This window comes from Centroberyx gerrardi, chromosome 11, assembly GCF_048128805.1.
Source record: "Centroberyx gerrardi isolate f3 chromosome 11, fCenGer3.hap1.cur.20231027, whole genome shotgun sequence".
NCBI lineage: Eukaryota > Metazoa > Chordata > Actinopteri > Beryciformes > Berycidae > Centroberyx > Centroberyx gerrardi.
This window is the reverse complement of record NC_136007.1, coordinates 3,704,969-3,726,072: the sequence shown is the minus strand read 5'-3', so window position 1 is coordinate 3,726,072 and position 21,104 is coordinate 3,704,969. Positions and strand designations below refer to the sequence as shown.

General features: G+C 42.0%; 1 protein-coding gene across 1 annotated transcript in view; it reads right to left on the bottom strand.

Annotated features, from left to right (window-relative positions):
* Window positions 1-21,104, bottom strand: part of sgcd (sarcoglycan, delta (dystrophin-associated glycoprotein)) — a 153,094-nt gene that overhangs the window by 118,379 nt on the left and 13,611 nt on the right. The window contains exon 2 of the mRNA XM_078286903.1: window positions 9,086-9,271. Coding sequence (XP_078143029.1) covers window positions 9,086-9,271 — 186 coding nt within the window. The remainder of the gene's footprint in view (window positions 1-9,085; window positions 9,272-21,104) is intronic.

The following is a 21,104-nucleotide window of genomic DNA, read 5'->3' as shown; positions in this document are numbered from 1 at the left end:
ACGGGAAGGCATTTCCCAGAGCCAAAGCGAGACTTGAGGAAAATGGCCGCTTTGGGTAGTGAGACCCTCTAACCCTCCTCCACCAGAAGTGATGGGGGCTTATCATGCTGCCCGTTGGGAGCGGGAGGGCAGATCCACTTGACCCCCGGCAGCGCTGCAGTTCAGCAGCATGATGCGGAGCTGCGGCACCCTCCTCCTGCGGGCTTTAGCTCCATCTTCCAGGAGCAGCGATCCGTATCACACAGTCACACCAGTTCAGCTCACTCCACTTTATTTAAGTACAGGCTTCCACGGGAACGCCGGGCGGAGAGAACGGAGGGCGCTTCTGTCTTTCATCCCTGCCTCTTTCTGATTAATCTCTCCTCGGCAGCGGGTTACAGACTGTCTCTTATCGTTTGTCTCCTGTTAAAGTGCTCTGAGACACTGAACTCCTACCTGCCAGCGTAATGCCATAATGTAAATGTCAACTAAATGCTGTAAAGGGCTTTTTATAAGTTGTTCATCCCATATTCATCCTATTGGGTGTCTTCCCTGGACCTGGGTCAAATAGTATTTCCTTAAATTCCTTGCATTTGTATCAACCTGCTTGTAATACCAGATTAGTGGAATTTGCCACATAGGATAACACAATGACTTTCAGAAATGTCTATTTGAAAGTCTACTTAGTGTATATATTCTTAGTGTATATATTTTGTGATTGACACCTTATTTAAAGTGCCTGAATTTCCCTGATATGGGGAACCTCCACTGTATGATGCTCCAAGTATGGCGCTTCTCTCCCTACTTTTGTGTTTCATGCTAGTTCCATTCCTGTTTTCTGGATCGGAGTACCTGCCAATCTCCCTCCTCCTCCTCCTCCTCCTCCTCCTCCTCCTCCTCCTCCTCCTCCTCCTCCTCCTGCCTCCTCCCTCCCTCCTCCTCCTCTCTATTCCAGGTTCTCCGTCCCGCTGGTGACTCCCAGTGGGCTAACTTTTGCTCCGACTCCCAGGAAAACCGCAGTGGTAAGCAGAGGGAAATAAGACCCGTTTCATCTACTGTGGCTCTACTGCAACTCCTCCTGTCTTTGCTGCGCTACACGCTTCTTCATACGGTCCGGGCATCAAGGACAAACTGGTTTCTCCGGTGGATGCAGCCGGCTGAGGTATTAGATGGTATTTGATCTGGAAGTATTGACCATGCTGCGCTTTTGCCCTCTCCTCCGCTAGGGAACCAAAAGTTTTTCCTTCCTTTCTTTCTGATTTCATCATGGAAGACTATGGATCGGTCTCCATCTGTTCCTTTGTCCGTCTGTCCATCCTGCGCGATATCTCAGACACCATGGATTCGAATTTCAGCGAGGGGAAATAGGGGGAATAACACTGATTGGCCGAAGGGGAGGCGTTACATCGTTTGTTCATTCATCCATTCATCTGTCACGCTCGAGATCTCAGACCACTGATCTGATTTTGACAAAACTTGGGGGAATGATAAATCTCACCACTGTTTTACGGCATTTTCAAAATCACACTGATTGGCCCAAGGGCTGCGCTGCAATTACAAGTCAGAATAAGGAGACATAGTTGTCACTGATTGGGCCAGAGGGGGATTGCATCATTAATGAGGAAGCATGTTTTTCCTCAGACTTTGAATTCATTGGTCTATAAATGTGTCGGTACTGGGCAGCTCCCATGTGTGGATGTGTGTGACTGTATGAATGTGAAGCGGTGCGTTGCTGGAAATTGAGCATGCATGCTCCGTCAACCTTCGCTGGTTAAATAAAGGTTGAAAAAAATTCTAACTTTCCTCCCTGCAGGCCCGCGGTGCTGCGGAGGATCGCTAGCCGGCCGGCCGGCAGGTGGGCGGGCGGGCGAGCACCGGTCTGATTCATTGAAGTGGAAAGACCCGGATGGGAGGGCAGCTAATACATCACTCCCCGCTTTTACTCATTACCGCGGCAATTCTGGACCGCGATGCACATGAGGTGCAGCCACTTTAATCTGTCTTAATCTAAGAGCCGCTGGGCGTCTCTGGAGCCACAACGACCCCATTTACTGTGATGGGAAGCTCCACATGCAGCTGTATATCTCTGGAGAAAGAGACACACACACACACACACACACACACACAGATGCGTACACACTCATACACTGACCAGACACCATACACACGAGTATACATGCACATAGATACACAGATACACATTAATACCCACACACACACATCAAAGACACAAGAAGAAGTGAGAGAGTTGTACAGAGAGTATGGAGTTTCAGTAAGCACAGCTATCTACACTCAGTCCTGCTTCACATGCTCACTCACACACACACACACAGAGAGAGAGAGAGAGAGAGAGAGAGAGAGACAGAAAGACAGAGACACAGAGAGAGAGAGAGACATCAAGATGGAGAGTGGGAGAAAGAGAGAGAGAGAGAGACATCGAGATCAAGAGAGGGAGAGACAGAAAGAGAGAGAGAGAGAGAGAAAGAGAGAGAGACAAATACCATGAGCTGGATAAAAAAATATCAAAAAACAATCTCAGTATTTGGCAGTCTTAGTCTTAGGCTTCTCCTCACTCTTACATAGCTAGACTACGCCTCAGCTTTTGACAGTTAAACTGTGGTTAATCTAGCGCCATGCACAGGCACAGATGCACGAACACACACACACACACACACACACACACACACACAACACATAAAAGACAACAGAGAGAGAGAGCGGTACAGAGAGACCAGAGTTTCAATAATTGAAAGTGTTTAAGCTAGCTGCACTTGCACACACACACATACGCACAAATATACACACACACACACACCATAGAGAATAGGCCAGAGTGTATTTGGTAGTGTTTAAGCTGTTTAGTTGCACATGAACACACACAGACAGAAACATACACACACACACACACACACACACACACGCACACACACACACACACACACACACACATACAGATATGGGGCAGCCAGAGAGACAGAGAACAGAGTGGCATCTGAATATTTGACAGCACAACACGTGTGAAGCAGGCATGCGTACACACACACACACACACACACACACACACACACTGTGGAACAGAATGAGAGAAATATACAGACTGAAAAATGAAGAAGGGTGCCAATATTTGTCCCTGTCAGCTGTGCTCGGTCTGGCTGCAGGTCTGGATGAGTGAAGTGACATCGCTAATGAAGGAGCTGCTTGTCAACACACTGAACTGTAATGACTGAACACTGCTGCTTTTTCACAAGGCATTTTAAAATAATACATTTGCATTACATATTGCCCAATAAACACTCAATTTGTACCACTAAGATTTGTTTTATTTTAAATCACACACTTCTTTCCCCCCTGCTGGAAACTGGCAGCAGGTTCTTTCAGAAGAAGACGGAGCCGTTTTCCCCTTTCTGTCCCCAATCAGTCCATCTTCCTCCCCTCCGCTGTTGAGTTTTTTTTTACCATATTGGTTGTTTTTATTTTTTGTTGATGCAGTGGTTTGTGTGCAGTCTGCATTTTATTCTACTGCTGGCTGCGTGGCGCCACATTTTCCTACCGCTTCAGGCTGTGAACTCGGTTGTTTTCTGATTAAAAACTGCTCCGTTCTTCTCACCCAGAATGCACTGGAAGGAATCTCCCCGGTCAAAAGGCTCCGACAAATAATCTACGGCGGCCCACGGGGGACAGTAGCTGCATTCACATGTGAATATTTGACAACTCAGTGTAAAAATGGCTTTGTGTGTGTGCGCATGTATGCATGTCTATGCATGCAAATCATGTTTGGACTCTTGAGTGCATGCACTGGCATGTGGAAGGTACCTTTTGTGTGTGTGTGTTTGTGTGTGTGTGTGTGTGTGTGTGTGTGTGTGTGTATTTGTCCAGGTGTTTGTTTGTGTGGATGTCTGTGTGCGCTTCAACGCTGCACACAGATATATCAAGTGATAAGCTGTTGACCCGTGGTAATGCAGGTTTTGCCAAGCCATCTGTGGAGCAGGGAGTTCTTCAGTTGGACTTGACACATATTTCCATAATAGCATGGCAACATGAGCAGAGAGCGCGGCCCTGCATGTAGAAAATGTCACGCTGTAAAACATCTAAACAAGTCTGTTGCTTTTCTAACTACCTGCAGTGGCATAAAAAGCATCCGACGGGTTAGGGTTAGCCGCTGTCAGATAAAGGCCTTTTATTTCTGCGAAGGGGTCGCGCCGTATTTCAGTTTGTTCCCGACCTGTTGGAAAGTTGGGATTCCTGCGTCCCAGTGGAAGCTCACAGTGAGTTTTATACAGATGTGGCCATTGTTTAGTCCCGCTGTTTACTACATGCTTGCTGAATTAATGCTGCACTTTGGCTCCATCCCCCAAGAGGAACTGTTTGGGAAATTTTGCTCTTTTTTCAGCCCTTGGAAGTTACAAGGAATAGCCTGGTGACTAAATGTTTGAGACATTTGAGTTTGGTTGAGAGGGAGGAACGACATATTTCTGTTCCTGAACCATTAAAAAGTTGCACTGGTGACTCACAACAAGCTACAGTACTATAGGAGGAGAAACATCCAGAGGAGAGAGTAGGTTTATTCAAATATTATCTCCTGTCATATCAGTAATGACATATTTTATGAAACCACTAATACTTCTACTATTACTGCTAATAATGATGGTATTGTTAATAATGATACATTTTATCTATGTAGTGAAAGGCAGCGTTTCCAAAGTGCTTTATAAAAATGAGGTACAGATTGGGAAACACATTCTAAAGAAGAAGTGGTAAACAAAACAAAAATAAATAACAAGATTATAAAGTAAATCAAAATCAAAATCATCACATAAAAACAAGTCTGTACAGTAAAAGTGCATTTTAAGATGTGATTTAGGAAAGATAGGTTGGCCTTGATGGCAAAGTTACCTTTAACTCACACTGCATTCTGGCTCATAGGAGACTAAAAGACCTTTAGCTTTAAATGGAATCAGTAAAATAGTCAAATCAACTCTAAATCATCTGCCAACCAGTGTAGAGATGCTAAAATTGTGTCTCCAGTCCTCGCTGCTGTGTGCAGAGCAGAGTGGGGACTCGAGTCACATGACTTGGACTCAAGTCACAGTTTTAATTGCTTGAGACTCGACTTGATCTTGTGTTTGTGTAAATGACTCAGATTGAAAGTGATGAGATTTGTTCCAGCAGACGACTGAATTTAAATTCTGTTTTCTGAATTTGTATGGAATGATTGAATTTATTGAAGTTGAAACTGATTATAGAAATCAAACTCATGATGCTCTTTAGTTTTTATCCTATTAAAACCATATTGCATTGAAAAGTCCTAGATATTTAGTTTTCTTTAAGATATTAAATTGATACTGGACTCTTGATTTGTTCTGACTTGACTTGCTGTTCTACATTTAGACTTGAGACTTGACATTAATGACATGGACTTGACTTGGACTTGACTTGGTAATCTACATTTAGACTTGGGACTTGACTTGAGACTTGTGCCTCAAGACTTGAGACTGACTTGGGACTTGGGAGAGATAGTTGTCTAAACGAGATGAGACAAGAGAATGGATGACCTGCACTAAATAATAATAATAATAATAATCATAATGAGACCAATGTGATACTTTATTGACAACCACAGGGAAATTCTCTTTTCCCTTTGATGCCACCAGAAAGGTCAAAGGTCAGAGCGGCGCCCTGGAGCTGGTAGGGAGTCAATGTTTTTCTCAAGGACACTTCAGCCAGGCAGATGAGTGCCGAAATGAAACGTATATATGTGCTGCACTTGTGCTGAAATATGCAGCATTACGGAGTGAGTGCTCTTAATTCCTCAAATCAAGTCCATGTTTCACTGAAATAAATAAAATTTACATAACGTTAAAAAATTACAGAGGGTCAACGTAGTTCAAAGACTTTTAAAGGCACATACGTGTTCTTACATACATACATACATGAGTGCGCACATGAGAACACTCACATCCACACGCATGCATACACACACCACACACACACACACACACACCACTCTCCCTAATGTTCACTGCTTGTTCACATTCATTATTCACAGTTGTCTCCCTGTAACTGTGGTCAGTCTAAATATTTCATCTCCTCATATCCTTGACTTGTCAGTAACCCCCCAACACACACACACGCACACACACACACGCACACACACACACACACACACACACTATTTAGCTGCAGATGCAATTAATACAGGCATAAATCTACAAGCATCTGCTGCTCTCATATACATTCATGGCCCTCCACTGTTTTATTTAAAATACTGTTTTTTGAAGCACAGTTGGGATCTGAAGTGGGTCGCAGGCCGGTTCCTGGTGGTTTCCTCCATGGATAGAGTGCCACTCTGTATTTATATAAGTCTGGGTCACAGGGTCAGACTAAATCTACTAGATACAAATGTAGCCCATGTAACAGACCTGCTGTTTTACTGCATACTTGCTGAGCTAGTGCTGAACTCTGACTCCATCCTTCCAGAGAAATTACTTGTGTTACAATGTAATGCAATATAAAGTATAAATTTGCCAATTTTGGACCTATCAATCAAAGTAATAAATCAAAAACTGTTAGTTCCATCCAAAAATGAGATACCAACCATTTGAAAAAATATTGACACCTACACTAGCGGGTGTGAAAGTAAAGCACATTATTGATTAACTAGAAAAGTTAAAAAGAGCTTACAAAACAGTTCTGTCTTTGTTTTTGAAATGTTGACTGATGAATTTCGGGTAGCATAGACATGTCCAAAATGGATTAATAGCGTTTTGGAATTAAATCCCATAATATGCGGGCAGACGCACTGCAGAACATCACAGCAGCCTGAGCGTGGCGCTATGTCAGAACACAGAGTTCAGCATCTGAATCAAGGGCTCTGTGATTTATGTATTTATAATATTAAACCCTCACTCTGAAGCAGGCATCGTATTATTCACAGCAGCAGCCGAGTGTGTGTGTGTGTGTGTGTGTGTGTGTGTGAGGGTTTGTGTGTGTGCATGTCCAGCTGTGTGTTTGGGCATACGCCATGCTCCACTACAATCTGCGTGTGAGTGTATATGCACATACAGTATTTATGTGTGTGTGTGTGTGTGTGTGTGCGTTTGCCATGCTCCATTGCATCTGTATCTCTGAGAGAGAGAGAGAGAGAGAGAGAGAGAGAGAGAGAGAGAGAGAGAGAGAGAGAGAGAGAGAGAGAGAGAGAGAGAGACAGGAAGAGGAAAGAGAAAAGAAGGACAGAGAAAAAGGAAAAGGTGTGTGTGTGTGTGTGTGTGGACAACTTGTATCCAGTCAATGAAAGTGTTTCCATTGTCTGGTCTAAACAGCCGGTGTCTGGTAGCTCTTTCCCGGGAAAAAAAAATCCTCTGTCGCACAGGAAGTGATGCGTTTTACATTTCCGGTTTGTTTGGAATAAACAGAAGAAGAAGAAGAACTGGGTAGTTAGCATGAGCAGCGATAGCCACCATGGCTGAACAGACAAAGAGAAGAGAAACTCAAACCGCATCAACAGAAAATCCAAGCTCCGCCCACACTGTTTGATTGACATGTGATCTCTGGGAAGTGCAGTGCAGAAACACCACAGCAGTGAGGCTGAGGGACAAAGATGGAGACTGAATAAAAAAGTAAATAAATAAAAACAGGACCTCGCAGATTATCACTTTAAGCCTCGCCTGTGAGCCTTATTTCAATAGTCGTTACAACTGAAAAGCTCCAATTTAATGATTTGTTTTCGCTTGTTATTTTAACTTGAATCAAAGTTGTAACTGCTGCTCTTTGTGCCGTTTCATGATTTTATGGCCTGTGAAGCACTTTGTATGACTCAAAAACACATCGATGTCAAACTGGAAACAAGGTTTTGCTAATTTCCGAAAAGGATTGACTTTGCAGAAATGTACGTTTTCTTTGTGTGTGTGTTTTTTTTATCCGACGGCAGCGTAGCGTTCCTCAGCAGAGCGGTGGGTGACAGATTCAGAGGGGAGGTTGTATCCTTGAGATCTGGTGCACTTGAATACTAAACGCACCCTCAAACACAACCTCTAAGATGGAGGGGAAAAAAGTAGGCTATTTGTGGGGTTTTGGTGTATAAGAAGGAGCCGTGAAGGAGAAGGGAAGAAGGAGAATATACGAGGGAACGCTGAAGAGCTGTGAATGGTGAAAGACTGATGGATGTGTAAATGTAGGTGATATGTTTAGTGAACTGCACTGTGCCTTTACACTTAATGTGAAGTCATGATGCCCCTGTACCAGGTGTGCCAGTATTTACTTATGTCACTATGTCAGTTGTCAGTATGTCCCAATGTCTCTGAGACAAATTCCTGTACATTAGTTGTACTTGATAGTACAGATTCTGAAGCGGGCGGGTGAGAAAGTGCTTGAAAGGGGATTTGAGAGCGAAGTCTGTTGTGCATTTGAAGGAACCTTTTTCCACCTTGAGCTGAGCTAGGGTTGTTTGTTTTAGATGTTTATTTTCTGAGTAACACTATATTTAGATAGTCCAATGTTGATACTCAACTAAAGTAGATGTCTTATTTGGTGAATCTCCACAGACTATGTACCCCTAAACCTGACCTTAGCCTGAGAAGAACCTTAACCCAGACACTGAATATCTATAGACTGCTTTTCACACAATTATGAGGATCACTTGAAACTCAGCAGACTTTTTAGTGACACATTATAGTCACTTAATAGGAAGTATCAACACTGGACTATCCAAATAAAGTGTGACCATTTTCTGTCAAAGAGAAACCAAACCCCAACCCCAAATCTGCGTAAAGCCTGAATTTTAAAAACGTAAAAAGTATGCTACTGAAATTGCCATCTGCTATTGGCTGGTCTTTGGTGCCAGGTGATGTCACCACCTGTTGTACTCTATGTACAACTCCCTCTGAATACCGATGTGCAGCTGCAGTCATTTAAATTGCTCTGTGTAGTTTGCAATTTCCTCCATCATTTGAATTTGACAATCCCATCATATACACAAACACACACACACACACACACACAGTCACACAGATCCTTTAGCAAAATGTTCTGTCACTGAACAACAACAACACGCTCTTCTCTCCAAGTAAACTCGCCAGGCAAAACACGAATGGCCAAAAAGTTCACTTACTATGGTGAAGTTCATGACTTTGAGGATCCAGATGGTTAGTGCCAAGTTGACCAGGATCAGGATCATCAACAGCAGGACGAAGAAGTAAAGGCAGCGTTTCCTCCAGCCGTATATTCCCACTTTGTACACTTGGGGTTTCTCTGAGCTCTGGACATTGTTCCTATGAGTGCACTGTTCTTGGGTCATCTAGGAAAACACAGGGGAAAGAGACAAAGGGTTAAATTATTATGGAGGACGACAACGTTTTGACTTGACTTGGTGTTAGCCTCTCTCTTCTACAGAGAGAGAAGAGAAGAGGAGATTGTGTGAAGGATAAAGAGAGTAGAAGAGAGAACAGAAAATAAGAGAATAAAAGAGAAGACAACAACAGAAGAGAATGTGTTGTGACACACCCTCTGGCGGCCATATTGGAGGTCTTGGGCAACAATATCTGTGAACAACTGATTACATTTCTTAACGAACAACAACTGGAAAGAATGAAATAAACATGGTGAATTTCTGTGGTTTCACTGGGAACTAAACATTTCATCACTGATAGATTTTGTGTTTAATGTCCACTTGTTAGCTAGCAGCTAACGCCGTCTTGCTCTAAACACATCTAGTAGTTATTATGGGTTGCTTTGCTAAATAGCTGCCTGGTTAGCAAACTAACAAAGCCAAAACAAACTGCCAAAACAAACTGTCAACAAACTGATAGAGTAGAGACTTGGGCTAAAGACAAGACACTTTACTGAGTCACAGTAACCTACATTTGGAAACAAATCCACTTTACTGGACCATTCACTTTCACTTATAACATCACTGAACTCACCTACACCCACACCACAATAATCTTTTTCAGATATCTCTCTTTTTCTAGCTCAGTTATTCTATAGTATTTAGCTAATATTTGCACACAACTAATTCTCCACTTGACCTCCACGGTTGCTGGGAGGTTTGTGATGCTTCTGCACAGCCTGTGACGGTAAAGAGAGAAACCAGACGGGGCACCTGGAAACATTACTACAGAGCAACATGCCATAACCATTTCAACTCACACGTCCCACTCCAACACTGTCTCTGTGGCCCTACAGTTGAAGCAATGGCCGGCCATTCAGATCTGGCACAACAAAAGACAGTTTAGTTAGCAATCACGTTGATTGATTGCCCCATAAGTGGTCTATAACTCCATTATACCCCCTCTGCCCCACTGATGTGCTGATAGCGCCGATTAATGATGATTCTAATTGTCCGCCTGTGAAGAGTGGGAAGCATTGTTCACTTCAAGCGCCATAATAATAGCCTAATAACTCTGTGCAAAATACAATTCACTGTCCGCGGTGCTTTTGAGTGGGTGGCTCAGACCACCAAAGCCAATCGTTTCTGACAACCACACACATTACCCGCTAACTGAAACAAATGACACGAGACAGGGCCCCGGTGGAAAAAAAAAAAAATGCTGAAAGCTACTGTGAAAACTCCAAACCACCAGTCAGCAAAAACGGAGAAATCTCATTGTGTACGGTTGGATTTTCATTTCTGTATAAAGGAAATGCGGGGAGAGAGAGAGAGAGAGAGAGAGAGAGAGAGAGAGAGAGAGAGAGAGAGAGAGAGAGAGAGAGAGAGAGAGAGAGAGAGAGAGAGAGAGAGAGAGAGAGAGAGAGAGAGAGAGAGAGAGAGAGAGAGAGAGAGAGAGAGAGAGAGAGGGGTGAAGAGGCATATCTTTGTGGTGTTTAGGCTAATAGAAATGAGGAAAATCAGCCCCCATTTAAATAAACAATGCTAAAACCGGTACAGTATCAACCGTCATCCAAATACGCAGCATTCCCATCATCCTCGACCTTAATCGTTACAAGAAACAATTGTTGAAAAATACAAAATGGATGCCCGCACTTCTTCCTGCGGCTAATTTACAAAAGGCAGCTCCCGGGTGAACGGATTCTGGACGATGTTCAATACGTCCCTTTGTAATCAGTCGTCCCTCTGGAGGATCCAGGTTTTGTCTTATTGCTCAACAGAAGTACCTGATCCCCAATAGCCTTAATCAAACATTGTGTTTGGAGCAGAACTGTACAAATACAAATACAAGCGTTAATGCAATGACAAATAGCTGCACGAGCCAAAAGAAACAGGGTCTGTTTGTACAGCTCATTGGTAAAGTCTTTGTGGAGAGCTGTGTGTGTTCAGCAGGGCCTGTAAGTGGGGATTAATGAGCGCCTCATCCTGCATCTCACTTGTTTCTCCGTATCCGTTTGCGAGAATCCGCAGCAGTCAAAACTTGGCAAGTTTAACAGTCGGTCACGGCAGGCTCGGTGCTTTCAGCATGGAACGAACCACCGACTCGTCCGATCCACCGTTTGAAAAGGATCCGGTTCAAATGACAAGGTTACTCAGACTTACGTAGATACTTAGTTACTTAGAAAGTGGGAGAAAATTTAAAATCTGTTTGTCTTTGTAGCTTGTGTGTGGTTTTTACTGCATTCTCTCTCTGTACACACTCCATCTTAACAAGTCGTTTACTCTGATATTTAGCCTTCAGATCTTAATTTTCTTAAACCAAGAGAAAAATTCTGCCACTGAGGTGAGATAACTCCACAGTAAGTCAGAATAAGGCAGATCACTGCACTACTATCAAGAAAATGACACTTGATTCTACAAAAATCTTGAAACAAGTTGATTTGCATTGGAAACAAGTGAAATTATCTCACCCCATTGGCAGATTTTTTCATTTATTTTCAGAAAATTACGATTTTAGGACCAAAAGATGAAGATTTTTTGCAGTGCACACCACCCGCATCCCCGTTTTTTTTTTTTAGTCTAGTGTGTCTGGCTCAGTAACTGACCTTGAAACTGATATGAAATTCAAAATTCAGAATAGAAGATTATAACACAATATTAGAGTCTGGAGTTTAGAGGATGGGCGGCCAGGCGGTGAGAGAGAGCTGTGGACAAGAGCATCGACTAAATGCCTAAAATGTAAAATGAAAACACCGAGAGACTGCAGGCTTATACTCCGATCCCAGACCAGATCAAATCCCTGGCCCAGTAAACATGTTTGGAGATGGAGTGAAAACAGTAAACTGGGTCTTTTCTCACAGTACACCACTGATGTGTCCTTGAGAAAGACACTAAACGGCTAAATTGTTCCAGTACAGCTGCCAACAGTAAAGGACTGTGGTTGTAAACTACTGAGTAAATAGTTTAGTTTAGTTTTAGTTTAGTTTTATTTTTGCACAATTTAAAAAATACACAAATGACAAAGATAACAAATAATATACAGTGTAGGGAGAGGCAGAAAACAATGGGCTTATTTGAAGTCTCCACCTAAAAAAATGTTAAAATTTCACAATGTTATAGAGAACACAAAAATAACATACAGAAAATAATATGACTAGATAAAAGTGATGGCAAACGAATAATAACAAAACATATATAAGCAACAACAACAACAATAATAATATCAAAATAAAAGCAAAAAATGTGAGTGTGTGATATGTATGAGTGAGTGTATGTGTGTGTGTGTGTGTGTGTGTATGTGTGTGTGCATGCATGCGTGTGTGTATGTGTGTGTGTGCCTATATTTGTGAGGGGGATATTGGTTTATACACCTGTATTGACTCCTGAGCAATAGCAAATAAAGAAAATCTCACATAGTCAGCACACCTGGATCAGTAAGGGTTAAATAAGGTTTCATTATCATCACGTTCTGAATTTATTTTCTCGGTTTTTGTCGGTTTACTAGAAGTTGCCGGCGGCCCACATACATTGTGCCTTCAATATTGATATGCTAATAAGAGAATACAATGGTTTGCCAGTCAAATGAGCTGCTCTCAATGATGTCGTTTTTATTCATAAACAAGATTATTGTGTAAAAAAAGGTGGAAAATAAAAACTCTTTTTATAGATTTTCGGCGCTTTTCACTCGTCTTTGTATTCGTTTTAAAATGAGGGTTTAGAAACGTCTCTGCATGTCTGTAACCGAGGTTTGTTGATGACAAGAGAAAAGAACAAACGAAGAAAACCCAGAATGCTGCGGAAGCTGCCAAGCGTCTCCAGGTGGCGAGGAGAGAGGAGAGGAGAGCAGAAAACAGCATCAACAGTTTGGCAGCAGAGCAACACAAACATCAGTGTCACCTGATTGGAAGGCACTGCTGTGTGTGTGTGTGTGTGTGTGTGTGTGTGTGTGTGTGTGTGTGTGTGTGTGTGTGTGTGTGTGTGTAGTTTATATACAGTCAAGTCTCAATGGGCTTTACATACCATCATATACATGTCATATATCAAACTACATCATATATACTGTATGTAGACACTGTTTATACACATCATATACATCCTATTCTAGGTCATATTCATCACTACACACAAACACACTCATGCCTATGGGCCAATTAGAGTCTCAGTTCATCGGACCTGCATGTCTTTGGACTGTGGGAGGGGAGAACATGCAAGCGCCACACAGAAAGGACCGGGACCCACAACCTTCCTGCTGAGAGGCGACAGTACTAACCACTGAGCCACTGGGCTTTTAATTTACTTCCTAACTGTATTCAGAGGTTGTTTGAAATTAGAGAGAGCCAGTGTGAACTTAGGGGAATAGGTATGTTTAAAAAAGGACAAATATAAAAAATAGATGTATATCTGTCAAAGGGGGTAAACTTGTGGAATAGTTGTGACAACGAATTAAAAATGTGTAGTTCAATTTGCAAATTTAAAAAAAAATGTTTAAAAATAAGGTGGTAAATAAATATAAAACTGAGGTATGATCATTATTGTGTATGAAACGTTTGGAACTTTTTGTTTTTGTTTTCATTTTTGTTTGTTTATGTTTTTGTTTTTGCTTCTGTTTTGTTTTGTTGTTGTTTTCATTTTTTTTTTGTTTTCCATTTCATTTAAGGCCTTATTGTTATTTATTTATTTCTATGTACATACATTTTGGAAAATTGTTAAAAAGGACCTACTACTACTACTACTACCCATGTGTGTGTAGACATGTCACTTTTGTATAGTAGACTTTAAAAGATCTACTGTACACAATATTTGCCGTAAATTCTGGGACATTTGCAGCAGGATTGGTCTGGAGTGCGTAAGATGAGACTGTCCTATGTAGCTCAATAGGTATAGAGCATTTTGTTTTTGTAACTCTCTAACACACTGATGCCCCAAGGAACAACTCATCCTTTGACTTTCCTCCCTTTCCAGCAGGCCTGGAGCTGGAGGGAGTCGGTGCCTGGCTCAGTGACACTTCAGCAGGGAGGATGCTTGCTGACACGGGGCCTTAAAGGACAAACACCGGCCATGGTGAACGTTAAGCCCATTTTCCAAAGTCCACTCTCTCCCTTATGAAATCCCTGTGGCTTTGTGGTAACCTGTAGCTAGAGGGGTTTCATAGATTTACCATTTACCTAGATTTTCTCCATTTTGAAATGGGCTTTTTATCATCATTAGGTCCAGTTAGGTCTTATTACCATTAGGTCTACATGTCGAAGAATAAAACCTACTTACTCAGCACCTTTTCCTAATCGATTTCACAAGAACTACTTTCAGGTAGAAAAACTTTTAGGTTTAGATTAGGCTTGAAATGAGGCAGGAATCAGCGCTGTCTAAGGCGGGACTTCTGATATAAACCAAACAGTGTAATCAAAGATCGTGGTGAGAATTATGGGTGAAACTGGCCAGCAGTTGGGACGGTATTTTTCATCTTCAGGATCCGACATTATCCGACTACAGTGTTCCTTCCTTGTTCCAATGTTTACATTTTCACCTAATGTCATAGACAGGCTTTCTGAATGTGCTCAATAATTAAAAATTGTCCAAATGTCTTAAGATAGAAACTACTTTTCATTCAAAAAACAATGTTTTGTTTAATGCTTCATTAGCCACGGCCTAGAAAAGAGTTTTGTAGACACACACACACACACACACATCTCCTCCATGGATTACATTACTACACCGAGGTAAGGTCTCCCCACTTACTGCTCCCCAAATGTTATACCAGTTGCTGTGAGCAGGGTTCAGCCATGTACAGGGAAACCCCATTAGACTTCAAGTCCAACACCTTAAAGGGGCATTAAGCAATCTAAGACCTTGATCGTATTCGCAGGAATTGCAACAGCAAGCAATAGAACTTGTCTCCTCCTACACAAGTCTCTCTGTGTATGTCTCTCTGTGTGTTTTGTTCTATGGGACACTAAACATCTTACCGCCCCTTTAACCACTTGGACATCACAGCATGAACATGGCACTAGCATTGCCAGAGTTGGGAGAACGTGGCCAACCATATACTGAATATATAGGTTTGCATAAATGGTACTGTAAAATGTTACACATAAGTACAGTATAGTAATAGGTTATAGTGTCAGTTTGGAAACATCTGGTGTGGAGGGCAAATAAATCAACATATGGGAAACACTTCTACTGACAGACAATGCCAACTGAACCATTATAGTGGTAGAAAACACTGCATGTGCTACAGTTACAGCCATTGTTTAATCCGCCTTCCACAGCCTGCATCTATATAACCTTTATTAATACTTATTTTCCAAACACTCCCTTATGTGGGTGGAGCAGAAGTGCAGCAGGAGATCAGCAAGCATGTAATAAGTCTCCTCCGGTGGTTATTTGACAAACAGACGGGGAGCAGTAATCAGCAATCATAACACAATAACATACATTTAACAGTTTACAGAGTTTTATAAATGCGATCATTGCTTGATTGGTTTCTTATTTCCCATCACATATTATATTATAGGCTTACTCCCCTCATAAAGTATATCACAAATCAAATAAGTGAACCGTAATAATGAAATATAACTCCTTTCCCCTGTGCTTTCCACCGGCTCTCCATCCATGCACAAAGAGTAGTGATTGCTCTCCAATAATCTCTCAGGCTATATGGCTGGGAAAAAAAAACGGTGCTTGGTTACAAGCTTAATAACGGCATTTTGCTTTGATAAAAGTCGAGGTGTACATTAAGAAGGGAGAGCTGAGGAGCCAGGAAAGGAGAAAATAAGTGGAAAATTGGAGGCAAATCAAATCATTGGCCTTTGAGCCTTTTTCCTTCCACTGCTATCGTCCTTTTTGGTCAGCGAGCTGGTGAGTCAGAAAGGCTGCAGAAAGCTCAGCGGTCCAAAGGCAAAGTCTGCTTCTGATTAGAGAAAGAAATGAGGTTTTATAAAATGTTAGTTGGATATTTCTCCTGCCAAATAACTGGGCATCTTCCCATTAGGTCTTTTATAGACAACATGTGGATCGGTACCAGCACCCGACGGCTGCTGCCAACGGATTCGCCATTACAGGTGCTCCACACGCCTCCAAATGTATGAATACATAAAATGGCCGACAGCCAGAAGCTACTGGGCGGATGCTAAAATGTTTATGGGCCGTTCCAGGCTGCGGGGTAAACAGACACGTGGAGCGATATGAGAGCCTCACCGAAAAGTTACAAAACATTTCACTGACCGTTGGTTTCGGGTCGTTAGAGATATTCGCCAGTCGGTGAGGAGAGATGCATGGACATGGGCAGAAGCTGCAATATGCCAACTTCAGCTCAGTGAGTTCAGTTTGTTCTTCGTCTCCAAAGAGTTTTATTTTTTTCAGGACAGCATCTTGATCTCTATTGGCTTGTGGATTTGGGAGAAAGCTGCTTCACCAGGGCCGAACATGTGAATGAAAGACAAAAAAAAAAAATCTCTAAGGTGTTTGCAGACTGCGATTTTGTCCATCTTTTTTAGGCTTGAATGATCGTCGGACGTCTTTGTTCGTTCAGTGTGACGAGGTCAAGGACAGTAGCCTGATATTCAGACTGAATGTCCATTTCGTTCCCACTCCACTATTCAGCCTGAGATTGCCTCCTAGTTAGCTGTTTTCTGTGTGGGGGGGTTGATTTTCTCCGAACCAATCACTAGTGACTGACATATCCGGCCGCTCTACATCCATGGCTAGCAATGAAAAAACATTGCACGAACGGTTCAAACTTTCTCCGAGTGAGACCAAGCCGTTGACGAGGGAAACTCCAGACTCTCTGAATCGCTCGACAAAATCTGAAAAGTGGGCGGGACGAGATTCTGGAGTCTGGAACCAGGCTACAAAGGACAGCTGATCTACAGATTTCGAGGCTCCGACAAAGTTCTGTCCCATATTCGCGTAGTATGACTGGTGCAACGACACTATTCTGGTGACTGACCAATGGGAGCACGGTAGGAAATGATGATGGCAGATTCGTGCGCCAGCTGTATGAAATACGAACAAAACCAAATATGTCCAACTCAAAAAGAAAGCGTGATGAAGGCACCAAAATCCATTGGGATACGATAAACGATAGACTACCGCGGCCGCTTGCTGTTTCACCGTTTTTAATTCCCTGGGTCGCTTTTGTTCAGCTCAGTCAGTGTCCCGTCCGTTTGTTTCACTGTAATTATTCTTTGGCTGTTGAGGGCTTTCTGAAATTGATTGATTTAATCATTGTGATGATGATGATGATAGTGATTATCACCTATTACTGTTGCCATTATTATTTCTAGGCTCACTGCTTGGGCGTAGGATATGTAAATGTCATTTATTGTGTTTGGAGTCCATTTAAAACCTTTCTGTGTCCTATTGCGACATTTCTAGTGTGTCTGTTTCTATCCGCTGTCCAAACTGGTGCCGTCCTTCCCCGCCTCCCTGCACAGGTGTTGCTGCCTCTTTCATCAAGTCTGCTTGTTGGAGTTTTTTTTATGTGAATTGTCTTTCACTCATGTGTTGGGTCCAGATCAAGGAGCTTGCTCCCAAACACGCAGGTCAATAAACATGATTGAAGTTGCTGCCCTGAACCCTTTTTTTTTTTTTTTCCCCATTGCTATTAACTTTAGTTCCCTGGACTGATCACCACTTCAGCAGTGGTTTTGAAAATATTTTTTATTGTATTGTATGATTGAAGCGGCAGCACCTCGCTCGTTTTATTTTTTCCTTTTATAGTCTTCAACAGCAGAGAAGAAGACGTCAGTTGGACCAGCAGAGGAAAACTGATGAAAACAGCCTGTTCACTATAGTATATTATCCAAATGTTGCTTTTGATCTCGCAATTAGTCTGTTTTTAAGAAGCATACGTGACTTATCATAACATATGCTGTTTGATTGATGCTTTTATCCAACCCACAAAATGCAGAAGGTGTTAGCATTTGCTAGCAATGCTATTGCACATTGATGAGGCTCTAAACCATTTCCGTTTTTCAAAATTATATATGTTATCTTTCAAACAGTTTCCTAAGTTTCTCAAAGTTTAATTAACAACCTAGAGGTTCTTTAAATACAATTTTCTGGGAAAATCGCATGGACTTGCACGAGCATTGTTGAGAAATGCTAAAGAAAAATAAAAAGAGTATCCTGCTTAGTGGTGTGTAAATATTTAATGGAGTTTAGAGGGAGATATCAGATATTTTCCATGAAGTAGGAGTCTCATTTAGTCTGTTTTATTTATTTATTTACTAATTTGTGATGTTCTGTTGTCCCTGTACCATGTGTGCCATGTACTTATGTCATTTCATGAGTTGCCGTTATGTTCCTACATCGGTGTCAACAAGACAAATTCTCGTACTTTTACTGTTCTTGGTGAATAAAGTGATCCCGACCCTGATTCTGAAGTGTGTGTGAGCCGCTCTGCCTTTTTGTCCCAGTTTGGCCCTAATTAGCATCACGGGCATTTTCTCAGCACAGTGGCCCATTGTCGTGTGCTGTGGCTGCTCACTGGTCCATCACAGATGAGGCAAGTGTGGTTAATTTAGCCCGATATTCGAAAAGGTCGTGGATTCACAGCAAACAATTTAATGAGCGTTGAACCTGCTCGGGATCTGACAACGCTTTCTTTCAGTGATTGAACAACAAAAAGAGAAGAAGAATACAACAACAGAATTCATTAGCTAATTCTAATATACAGGCGTGAAGGCAGACCCGGGGCCAAGCCTGTCTGGGGGGGGCAGAATATTTAAATACCTAAATGGCTGAATAACTTCATGCAGACTTTTTCTTATCTAGTACAAATATAGAAAGTTATTTTCCCTCTCTGTTTTTAAAGTGGCTTAAGCATGCTTGTCAGCGGCATTGTTGTGAGCGTGATTAAGATAAATTGGCAAAGCCTGTGCCCATCGGCCCTGTGAGAGAGATATGATACTGTACTGTCGACTCCCACATGATGAGGCCAGATGAGCCGCAGCTGTTATGCAGTGTTTTATAACGCTCACATCATCTCAGGTCATCCCAGGACTCATGGGTGAAGCAGCCCAGAGCAGCGGGTCTTAATCAGGGACTGATTTACACCTGGGAGGCCAGGTGAATTCAGTTAACTACCTGGTAGGAGAGAAAACCAGCAGTACAGTGGGACTGACAAGCACTGGCCTAGAGGTTAAAGAAGGGTGACACTTTATTTAGATAGTCCAGTGTTGATACTCTACTATCAGGTGACAAAAAGTAGATGATCAAAGTGTCACTTGCCTATCTGGTGAATCTCCACAGACTATGTAACCCTAAACCTGACATTAACCCTAACCCTAAGATTACTGAATATCTACTACTTTTCACACAATTATCAGTATCACTTGAAACCCAGTAGACTTTTTAGTGAGTTATTATAATCACTTGATAGAGAGTTGAGTATCAACATTGGACTATCCAAATAAAGTGTGACCTAAAGAAGCAGGCTTGTGACTGGAAGATTGCCGGTTTGAATCTGAGTTTGACCAATTGGGGGAAAAACTGGGTGATAAAGTAAATAAGTGCTTTCTTATTAAAAAATAAACATTTGAAGCATATTTAACTGTGAGTAGTCTTAACTATAGATCACTTCCAGGTGACGTTACACCCTCTGGCGGCCATACTAGCTCCTCAGCAGTGGCTGTGAACTTTCCTCAGCGTACAGCTCAGCCGTCTCACTAGAATTCAGTACATGGTTAATTTCTGTGATGTTTTTGACTGGGAACTGATCATTTTGGCACATTACTGATTTTGTGTAGATAATGCCAGCTTGTTAGCTAGCTAATAAGCTAACTATCTCACTCTTTAAATGCATCCAATTTGTACAGTAGCTAATGTATCTGGCAGAAGCATGTTGACAGTGCTTTGCTAAATTAGCCTGCTGGCTGTCTTGCTAACTAACAAAGCCAAAAACCAACTGTTTGTGTAACTGACAAGCTACAACTCAGAGTGTTTTGGAGTAGAGACTAGGGCTAAAAACAAGACCTCATCAGACTACATTTGGAAACAAATCCACCTTATCAGACTTTTCACTTCTACTTTAGTTGCTGAATTGACCTATAGCCACATCACAACAAGCTTGCTCAGGTAGCTCTCTTTTTCTTGCCTGGCTGTTATATATTTAGACATTATTTGCACACAGCCAGTTGAAAATGCTTTATTTTTAACAACTCCATTGTGACATACACAATGTAAAAGTCCCATTTTTACTGCACGCTTCCTGGGCTACTACTCCACCCCCATGAGTTATTGTTGGGAAAACTAATGATTTGAAGATTTTTTTTACAATATGCCAGCATGGCTCTATGTGCGGTTTCCCCACGAGCATCATTAAAGTTTCATCTCATGTGGTATAACATTGGAAAAAGAATCTTCTGTTCTAATGCAGGGTAAATGCACGAAGAGGGACTATTACAGTGTTTACCACTGTAGTACAGTATGCAGGACATTAAGCACAAAGACAGAATAAATACATCTGTGACTCATTAGAACCTCCTGTGATTTTACTCGAGTTCCCTGAACACAGTAAGGAAAAGAGGCAGCGGCGAAGTAAACAGAATGTTTTCGCATTGCAGTTGAAAAAGACACATGGCAGCTTCACAAGAAAACATCGCTTCTTTTAGGCTAAGCCCATGGCCTTCACACACACCCACACAACTCCGACTAAAATTACACAGGTCTTAAAAGTCACGCTCACTGTAACAATAAAAGCAATCAAAATGCTGGTTGTGAGGAAACCGTGTCCGTTGATTGTAGCTAGAAAAAAAAAAAAGAAGTCACCTCTGACATGTTTCATTAAAGCCACACAGAACAG